This window comes from Sinocyclocheilus anshuiensis, unplaced genomic scaffold (assembly GCF_001515605.1).
Source record: "Sinocyclocheilus anshuiensis isolate Anshui unplaced genomic scaffold, SAMN03320099.WGS_v1.1 scaffold1838, whole genome shotgun sequence".
Taxonomy (NCBI): Eukaryota; Metazoa; Chordata; class Actinopteri; order Cypriniformes; family Cyprinidae; genus Sinocyclocheilus; species Sinocyclocheilus anshuiensis.
The window spans coordinates 239,811-250,394 of record NW_015546122.1 but is presented as its reverse complement, the minus strand read 5'-3'; the positions used below and the strand labels follow the sequence as shown (position 1 = coordinate 250,394).

The 10,584-nt window shown below is 43.4% G+C and overlaps 1 protein-coding gene across 2 annotated transcripts in view; it reads left to right on the top strand.

The window, feature by feature from the left end:
• kif5aa (kinesin family member 5A, a) overlaps window positions 1-10,584 on the top strand; it is a 45,272-nt gene that overhangs the window by 13,116 nt on the left and 21,572 nt on the right. For both annotated transcript variants that reach the window (XM_016502850.1, XM_016502851.1), the window contains exons 13-22: window positions 1-60; window positions 233-301; window positions 1,558-1,764; window positions 1,858-2,004; window positions 3,022-3,210; window positions 8,397-8,514; window positions 9,222-9,280; window positions 9,478-9,584; window positions 9,685-9,786; window positions 9,907-9,967. In XM_016502850.1, coding sequence (XP_016358336.1) covers window positions 1-60; window positions 233-301; window positions 1,558-1,764; window positions 1,858-2,004; window positions 3,022-3,210; window positions 8,397-8,514; window positions 9,222-9,280; window positions 9,478-9,584; window positions 9,685-9,786; window positions 9,907-9,967 — 1,119 coding nt within the window. The remainder of the gene's footprint in view (window positions 61-232; window positions 302-1,557; window positions 1,765-1,857; window positions 2,005-3,021; window positions 3,211-8,396; window positions 8,515-9,221; window positions 9,281-9,477; window positions 9,585-9,684; window positions 9,787-9,906; window positions 9,968-10,584) is intronic.

Here is a 10,584-nt window from a genome sequence, read left to right as displayed (position 1 = left end):
GAAGAGCGGCAGAAATATGAGGAAGAGATCCGCAAACTCTACCGACAGCTAGACGATAAGGTGACCTTGCACTCGTGACGTTATTACTGAGATGCAGACGCATTCAGAGTAAATCAGCAAATTGACTCTCACTGTGCATAATGTGTCATCCATCAGCTCATGGATTACTGTATTTATAGCAAAACAAGATAAAAATGATTTATTGCTCTCACTGTGTGTGTGTGTTTTGTAGGATGATGAAATCAATCTTCAGTGTCAGCTGGCGGAGAAGCTGAAGGAGCAGATACTGGATCAGGATGAGGTCAGAGGTCACATTCAGATTATCCTGTAGTGGCTGTTAATATTCTAATTGTTTGTATGTGATTTACTCAAAAATAGCGCATGCACATCCCAAAAACAAATAAATACAGTTGCTCAAACTACAAAACATAGAAGATAAGTCAACACTCTGTTGTAACGCTCCCAAATCATTTAATTTGAGCTGCATGCTGTTCATCAAACAGAAAATAAAGATTACATGTAGACAAGAGGGCTTAAAAATATTGAAATTGAAATATTTTCAAAATTCTAATTAATATCAAATTATTTTAGTTAAAGGTAAATGCTACTGAACACCAGATTTTTAAATCAACAGTTCATGAGAGGGCACAACGAATAAAAGCAAACTAAACAGCACTGTATTATAGGAATATGGATGTTTTTTTTTTTGCCCCAACCTGAGTTGTTTAATATTGCTAACTTCTATTTTTCTAATGGTAAGTGGACACTTCAAGTACATTAAATCATTGAAATTAAATCCAATGTATATGCTTGATTGACAATTGAACTGCTCTGAAATGTATTAAGAATAAAATGACCTTACTGTTCATTCACTGTTCACAGTGGGTCAATCCCAGGCACAAATGACTATGATTGGATTATTTGAAACACTACATCTGTCCTTTCTAGACATCTCTTTTTCAAACCTTAATAAATAAATGAATAAACTTGACTGTCATTCAAGTATGTTGTTATTAACATTGGTGCTCATCTTACTATCAAATGCACAGTTTTTATATTTAAAAGCCCATATCTATCTGAAATTCAATTAATTTTCAAAGTTCAAAATTTAATTTGACAGCCCCACTGCAAATATCCAAACGTATCATTTTGTTAACAAAAACTGTTATACGCTATCAAAAAGAAGCTTTTTAATATCAGTTGAAGTTACTGATAATTCATCTGAGTTTGCAGTTACTTAAAACAACAACAAAGCACACCATATAGTAAATAAGAAATAAAAGTAATAGCAATATTTTAATAATAAATATTGTATTTTTTGGCTTAAGCAGCTCACCCTTTCACAGCAGATTTGATTCACAAACAACTGACAGTCTGAATATGAGTTGAGGAGACTCGCTCTGTGGTGCGTTTTCTAAAAGCTTCGTTAACTAAATATGGTCGCTAGATCCCAAAACGTGGCTCATCTAGTCCCATTTTAGAGGCTGAACTATCTGTTTTTAAAGTGGATATTGGAGCTTTTGCCAGCTCACATTAATGAGCATCATCTCGTTGCAGTTGCTGGCGTCCACGCGTGGAGACAGTGATAAGGTGCAGACGGAGCTGGGCCGCCTGCAGACAGAGAGCGAGAGCGCCAAAGCTGAAGTGCGGGAGGTTCTGCAGGCGCTGGAGGAGCTGGCGGTCAACTACGACCAGAAGAGTCAGGAGGTGGAGGAGAAGAACCTGCACAACAAACAGCTGGCCGAGCAGCTCAGCCTCAAGATGGTGATGTCCGCTGTCCTATTCTCGCGTTATACAGTGTCCTCGATGGCAGCGAATGACTGACGTGAGTGTTTCACTGCTTCTGTTGCTTTCTAGGCCAATCTGATGGAGCTGGAGGCGGAGCTTGCTCAAATGCAGGAAGTGAGCTCGCAGCAGAGGAAGCGCATCGCTGACGTGTTAAACGGGCTGATGAAGGACCTCAGCGAGTTCAGCAGCATCGTCGGCAATGGAGAAATCAAGCTCGTAAGCCCAGAGAGCCCTCTGAGATATTTTTAGAGATTATGAAAGGTTGTGCCATATTATAAATGTAGTCACAACAGCTTGACACACAGAAAAGGGGAAAATTCATTTTTTTTCACTTTTCTTGTTTGCTTGTCCTAATTTTTCTCAATTCTGTAATGGTTAGGGATGTAAAGGTTGAAAATCAATTTAAATATGTGATAATTCAAATCGGTTGTGATGCTAAACAAATCGCGATACAATTGGAGTTGGAGTTTATATGAATGCATCTCTGAGGGGAACTGACTGTCTTTATAAAAGTTCACCTGGTATTTTCTGTTCATCTTGCCTCTGAATGATGCACATTAAATTAGTGTTCATAAGCGCAGCTCTGCTACATCATTGAGAGAGTGAATCAATTTAGTTTTGTTATATTTCAATTTCACAAAGAAGCGTGCAGCAATAGCCTAATAAAAGGACACCTTTTCATCTACTGTATAATTTGTCTTCAATCTCATTTTGTAAAAAAAAAAAATCGTGAGAGAATCAAATCGTGAGTTGAGTGAATCGTTTCATCCCTTGTAATGGTTATATTAAATTTGAGCACAAAGCATCTCTAATTAATTTAAATCATAAAAAACAATTTATTAAAAGTAAAAAATAAACAGAAAACAATTAGGGATGTATAAAATCAGATTTGTTTTTCGCCAAATTCCATATTTTACAATTACATTTTTCGAGATTCCGTTTAAATGTTTTAATAATTTTTAATAATAAAAAATATATAATCAATGCAATTCATACATTTATTTAAAATGTTACATTAATAGGGCCCTGTGAATTATTATTTTTTTTATTTATTTAGGAAATTCTGTGTTGTTTGTTTTAATTTTTTTAAATTTATGATTTATTACAAATTTATTCTCAAAAAGAATTGAGAATCACATGAAGTCATGAAGGATTATATTAAATACAGTTTCCTGTAGTTGTGTGTGTGTTTACAGTCACTGCAGTAATCTGTGTGTGCGTGTTTGTGTGTAGCCGGTGGAGATCAGCGGTGCGATCGAGGAGGAGTTCACTGTGGCGCGGCTGTACATCAGTAAGATCAAGTCGGAGGTGAAGTCGATGGTGAAGCGCTGCAGACAGCTGGAGAACATGCAGCTGGAGTGCCATCGCAAGATGGAGGAAACCAGCCGAGAGCTGTCCTCCTGCCAGCTGCTCGTCTCTCAGGTGTGTGCGCGTGTGAGTGTGTGTGTGCATGCGTGTGTGTGAGTTAATGTGAGTGTGAGTGTGTGCGTGTGTGTGTGAGTGTGTGTGCGCTCATGTGAGTGTGTGCGTGCGCGTGTGTGCGTGCGCGTGTGTGAGTGTGTGCGTGTGAGTGTGTGCGTGTGAGTGTGTATGTGTGCTGTGTGTGTGTGTGTGTGTGTGCGCGTGTACGTGTGTGTGTGTGTTAGTTCATAGACCCTCTGCTCTCTTTTCAACACATAGAATCAACAGTATAGCAATGAAGATTGTAGAAGTACGTGGAATATGTGTTGCAACAAGCATTTAAATAAGGGTTAGAAATACAATAAAATAATTAATCATGATTAATCTCAATATTTGAATTAGTTGAATCCGAACATATTTTGTTACATTCTGAAGTAGTGTCTTTAGATTTAAAGCATTTGGCTTGTAACAGAACATTTTCTTTACATATGTAAAACCAAGCTTACCATACCATTAAGCAACAGGCATCCGTTTGATTGAAAAAGAAGTAATTAATTATCAGTTTGAATAATATAGAAACACATTTGATATATATGATATAGAAACAATTTTTTTAAACCTGGACTACTTTGAGCAGCATGTTTGGAAATGAAATGAGGGTTTTCTGAGCAGAAGCTTCATCTGGGCTGGCATTTAGCTTAGATTTATTAGAAACTGTAAATAAAACGTACTCTGTTACTAACGTAACGTCGGTTCCCTGAGATACGTAACAAGTACTGCGCCTGATTGGGGAAAACTCTTCTTTCTCCGATGACTGAAGCCTTTCAATAACGCAGTGTAACTGCACGGCCATTGCAGTGAATTAAAAAATGAACCAATGGCTCGGCAGCGGAGCTGCACGAGCCTATGGCGACAAAGCCCGCCAGAATGGGCGGGGCCATCTGGCTATATAATAAGGCATTCTGCCGTAGGATCCTCAGGTTACTTTGACTGAAGCGACGACTGAGCCGTGCAGCTACATAGCATGGCAAAGTACGCAGTACTCGTTCCGTATCTCAGGGAACCGAGGTTATGTTAGTAACCGAGTACGTTCCCTAACGATACTTCACTCGTACTGTGTCTGCTAAGATGCTTTGGGGAACCAGTACAATCCCACCGTGCTATGCTAAAGGAACAACTAATACTTGAACTTGCCTTAAGCACCCAAGGGGGCCCAGAGGGACCAAGTATTTTGTAGGGAAGCCCCGCAGGAGGCAGTAGAGCCAAACTCACAGAGGTCGGCCCAGCCTTGCATAATCATCCCAAGATAATTTAGTACAGCCTCGGAACTCGGTGAGGGCCAAAAGTGTACATGAAGAAGGCAAACGCCAAGTACTGGTTTTGTCATATGACAGAGTGCCCTGTTTATGCAGAAAGGACCCGAACCTGTAGGGCCGGGACGTCCAGATTATAAAACCTGGCAATTGTGGACGGCGAGGCCCAGCTGGCCGCCGCACAGATCTCTGCAATGGATACACCGCTAGACCAGGCCCAGGAAGAGGCAACGCCTCTAGTTGAGTGGGCTCTCACTCTCATGGGGCATTGAAGGCCCAAGGAAGAGTATGCTAGCATAATAGCATCAATTATCCATTTGGAAAGTCTCTGCTTCATGACCGGAGTACCCTTGACGCGGCCACCGAAGCATACAAATAGCTGATCCGATTGCCTGAACGGGGCGGAGCGCTCAACATAGACTTTCAATGCCCTGACAGGGCAGAATAAATTCAACTCTTGGTCTTGCTCCGAAAGAGGAAGTGCCGATAGAGTTAGTACCTGTGCTCTGAATGGAGTAGAGATCACTTTAGGTTGTTGGGCCCAAATTCGAGGCAATTGGGGCTCACAGATAGCGCCTGCAGACCTCCCATACGCTTTTCCGATGCTAACGCTAGTAGCAGAGCAGTCTTAAGCATCAGGGCACGAAGGTCAATGGACTGTAGCGGCTCAAATGGAGGGCTCTTAAGAGCTCTCAACACCGTGGGCAGATCCCATGTAGGGACGGTGATGGGGCGAGGCGGGTTGAGCCTTCTAGATCCCTTCAGAAAATGAACAACTAAGTTGTTCCTGCCCACTGATTGACCAGCTAAAGGAGCGTGAGAGGCTGCTATGGCTGCTACATAGACCTTGAGTGTGGAAGGAGAACGACCTTATCCAACAGCTCTTGCAGGAAGGACAATATCAGAGATATGTCGCAGGAGATCGGGTCTGTGCCGCGGGCTGCACACCAGGCGGAAAAGACAGACCATTTAAGGGTGTAGAGGCATCTTGTAGGCCTCATGCTCTAGCTTGAGAGATTGTGAATCGCGGGGGTCTTCGTGCTGAATCACGGGGGTCTTTGAGCGAATTGGAATGTACAACCTCATTTTATTATCCCCATAACCCAGTCTGACACTCCGGGGATGGCCTGCGTGGCAAGGGGTTGGATTGGTTTGAGCGGGGGGCGCCCAATGGGGACCCGATGCTCATAATGAGTGGAAGAGGAAATTTTCTCTCTTTTTTAAAATGTTTGTATTTTATTTTCCTCGCTATAACATCAGCTGTTTGTGTGGACGTGATTAGAACGGGCCCCATGTTCACAACAGTATTTTTGGTCACAAACACACTGCCGTCGGCACCCAGAACTGAACGGGGTGCTCTGAGGCACAACAGAGGCTGTTTGGGGGGTGGTCCGGCTGCAGTGAGACTTGGCCCCTTCCTCTTCCTTTCCTGCAGATCAGGATGACGCCTGTGGCGCAGGGTCCAACGATATCTTGGGCCGGGGGCCCGGCATTTAGGAAATGGGTAGCGTCTGGCCGAGCGGGAGCATTGACGAGGCTCGGGCTTAGGAGCTGTGTGAGCAGCTGGCGGTGCAGGCTTCGCGGGATGCAGAGTCGGCTCATTCTTGGGCCGACTGGAAGCAGCTGTCGAACTGGAGCGCTTTGGCAGGAAATGTCGCATTGCCTGGGACGACTTCTGTGCAGCGGTAAAGCGTTCAGCGAAGCCCTCAACTGCAGGTCCAAACAGGCCAGTAGGGGAAACCGGGGAGTCGAGGAAGGGGACCTTATCCGCTTCCTTGATCTCCGTGAGGTTTAAACATAGATGGCGCTCAAGTACCACTAGGCTGGTCATGGATCTGCCAATCGCCTGCGCTGTCATCTTGGTGGCGCGTAGAGCCAGGTCGGTCGCACTGCGCATCTCCTTAAAAGCTGCAGGATCTGGCCCGGACTCGTCCATGCAATGGAGGAGCTTGGCCTGAAAGAGCTGTAAGACCGCCATAGAATGAAGCGCCGAGGCCGCTTGTCCAGCAGATGAGTAGGCTCGTCCGGTGAGAGCTGAAGTCATCCTACATGGCTTGGATGGGTGGGCGGCCTTTGCCTTCCAGCCGATGGCGGGCAGAGATGCACGGCCACTGACTCTTCCAGGGGAGGCAGTCTGTCGTACCCCTTTTCTTCGGCGCTGTCAACAGACGTGAGGGCAGACGAAGATGAGGCACGAAGGCGGGCCGAGTAGGGGGCACGCCAAGACTTGGTGATCTCATCGTGGACCTCCGGGAAGAATGGTGAAGCTCGTTGTCGAGGGGCCTGACGGCGCCCCAGCAAGAACCACTCATCCAAGCGGCTGCGGGTGGGCTTCTCTGGCGGAGACCACTCCAAACCCAGCTCCTCCTCAGCTTTACACAGAATGCGGAATAGTTCGGCGTCCATGCCCGCGCTGGGCTGTGCAGACGGCAGTGGGGGCGGGGTCGAATGAGGACATTCCATCTCAATGAGTGCTGCTTCAGCGTGGGCGGCGCCTAAGCATGAAACATACTCGCCATGACCGTCAGCGGCGTCCTGCACGAACGACAGTAACGGCGCGGCATTTGAAACAACAGCGGAAATTTGCTCTTAAATTTGCTCTTTGATGTCGCCAGATAGCGGCAGGGAACCGGAAACCGTCGCTGCTGAAGGCGTGAAGCAGCGAAGATGGCCGAGCAGGAAAAGGTCTCTCGATCCGCTGCGAGGCTTGATCACGGCGACGGTTTCGTAGTCTCGTTGAGCGAAGATCTAGCAGTCATCGCTGAAGGAGAAGAATCTAAGGATCTTACGGTGGAATGCCCGATTATATAGCCAGATGGCCCCGCGCATTCTGGCGGGCTTTGTCGCCATAGGCTCATGCAGCTCCGCTGCTGAGCCATTGGTTCATTTTTTATTCACTGCACGAACCAATGGCCGTGCAGTTACACTGCATTATTGAAAGGCTTCAGTCATTGGAGAAAAAGGAGTTTTCCCCAAAGCATCTTAGCAGATGCAGTACGAATGAAGTATCGATAGGGAACTTATGCTAAGCACTGGACCATTTAACTCACCTTCTATTAGGTCTCTCATCATTTGCTAGTTATGATTTTTTTTTACATTTTGTCATTTTAAAACATTTTTAATAGTGATAGTGGCTAGAGATGCACCGAATGTTCGGCAACTGAAATATTTTAGTATTTGCAAAAAGACTATAGGAATAAGAGAAAAATAAGAATAAACGAAAAGACAGAATAAATTGTACTGAACAATGAAGTTACGCGATCAATTAGCAACCAGCATAGTGTGACAAACATCTTCTCAAATTTGTAATGAGAATCATTTATAAATCTGCTGTTGTCAACAAAAAGAAGCGCTGAGGTTTTCCTGCGGGTTTGCACCAAAATAAAAGCTCCTAAAAGCTGATATTGTCATTTTAATGTTGTTTTGTAAAATAAACTAATAAAGTAAGACAATAATAATGATGATGATAATTACAACAGCTCTATTAATACATTTATTATAACATTCACACATAGTGTTCAAATTTAGATCTGTAATATTTTCTAATATTTAAAAAATATATATCTTTCTCTGTTTTAAAATAGTTGTTTTGTAACTGATGTTTTCTTTGAAAAGCAAGACAAAACAGTAAAAAGCACATTTTGGCTATTTAATTTATGCAATGGTGAAAAAAAAATTGGCAAAATACATGGGGAAAAAATTCATAAAACCGTGTTCAGTATTTCGGTGCATTCCTAATAGTGGCTCCATCAGCCCATCAGTATGCACACCATTACATGGCATGAATCTTTCTGATTCTAGTTTCTGAGCTGGTGCATGACGTGTGGTTCACGAGGACAGATGCTGTGTGTTCTTTATGATGCTGACTTTGTGTCTGTGTGTGTCTGAGAGCAGCACGAGGCAAAGATTCGGTCTCTCACGGAATACATGCAGAACGTGGAGCAAAAAAAGAGGCAGCTGGAGGATAATTATGATGCTCTCAGTGAAGAATTCTTCATGCTGCAGAACTCAGGTAAGACAAACAATAACACACCTTATGTTAGCATGGACAGAAGTGATATAAAGCACAATCATAACACTTATACACTAAAAAATATTATTCTTTATTAATTAATTATTTTGATGATGATTATTATGACATTTTTTTTTTAACTCCAGCTGGTTTTACCTGTGATTTTCTAATGATCCTTAAGACATTGATTAGCATGCTCAGGTATGTTTGATTAGGGTTAGAGCTAAAATCTCGTGGGCCAGATTTGAGGATCCCTGCTGTAAAGCTGCTTTGACAAAATCTTTATTATAAAAAAAGCTATATAAATAAAGGTGACTTGACTTGACCTCAATCTGGCAACCTGTGTGAGCGTCGGGTCTGATGAGGAGGAGAGCGGAGAAACAATATTTTGAATTTGGACTGCACTACCCATTTCAACCGCTAGCTATCAGTATTACATACTGAACCTTTAAGACTTCTTCTAAATTCATAATTGCACCAATTCCAAGCTACATTCAAACTCAGAACTGTCTGCAATTCTCCATGCTGCATCTTTTATAAATAAGTGGTCTTACGGGTTTCCTGTATTGGACATTAAAGTTCAGCAAAAGCCCTGTGGACTGTCATTGACGGACGTTCAAATGAACTGGAAACTTGAGATTTCAGATTGAGATTGAGCTCACTTCTGTACTGCTATATTGATGATTATGTATATATGTTTATATCAGAGAGTCACGTGGCAGAAGTGGACGGAGGAGAGAAGGCAGACAGAGAGGCTGGTGGGAAGGTAAGCAGAACAAACATGGATCTAGTATTCTATACATAAACAGTCCTGTGACTAGTGTAAGAAACACATATGCATTATGACAAGAGAGATGTTGTATATGATGGGTTCTCACACTAATGGCGGTCTGTCATTCAGACATTAGGAAGGTGTGTCAGATATGATTATATTAATATGATTATTTGTGTGTGTTTGTGTAGAAGGCCGCCGGTCGTCCCGCTCTCCACGCGGAGTCTCGTCAGACGCAGCTCAGCCACCTGCGGGATGAAATTAACGAGAAGCAGCGCCTCATCGACGACCTTACCGAGTCAGTCAGGCTGAAAATACTTCCTGCATAGATTAGCCTTTCAGCATAACCGCTGGATATGGTAACTGAGGTGCTAATGCTGTCACCTCGTGTCTTGCAGTAAGAATCAGGCTCTGGAGCTGGAGCTGGCTCACGTGCGGTCCAGTCTCAGTAACCTCAAACTGCAGGACGACACCAAGAGCGCCTGCCTGGAGCAGCTGTCGTACGTTTTCTTCCATGACCGCACAAATACTGTACTGTGAAGACTGTAAATCAGCTGTTTGCATGATGGGGCTGTAGTGTGTAATGAATCTGTGCAGTGTTAACAGTGGTTTCTCATCAGGTTTCAGCAGGAGAGAAACGAGCAGTCCAAACAGGATCTCAAGCGCCTTGAGGAGACTGTCGTAAGTTTCTCATACACTCTTCCTCTTATTCTACACTTTTTACATCATTCTCATCTGAATTTATGCACCATGTGATGATGTCATTTCAGAGCGTGTCACTTGTAATATTTCATACCACATGGATAAGCAGCATATATTTATTTAAAGGGATCATTGGATGCGCATTTTCCACAAGTTGATATGATTCTTTAGGGTCTTAATGAAAAGTCTATAATAGGGTGACCATACGTGCCATTTTCCCCAGACGCGTCCTGGGCAGGATTTCTATATTGCCTAAAATATCTAGGTTTTGGCTTTGTTTTCGTGTGCAGACCAGTCGGTGTATGACATCAAAATACCATACAGACGGTTCCTTATGCTTTCAAAATGCTCTCGAGGTACCTTGATGTCAAACTCTGATTGATCTGAGCCGCGCTGCTTTTAAGTCGAACACACATCCTATGTACGCGTAATTGCATCGCTTTGACCGTAGATCCCACCTTCTCACACACACCATGATTGGTCCATTATGTACAATGCCTGCATGTTATTGGTCAAACTACTTTTCGATCATTACCTTCAGCAAGCATGAAAACAGGAAAAAACAAAGCCAAAACAAATCCTGGCAAGGACGCGTC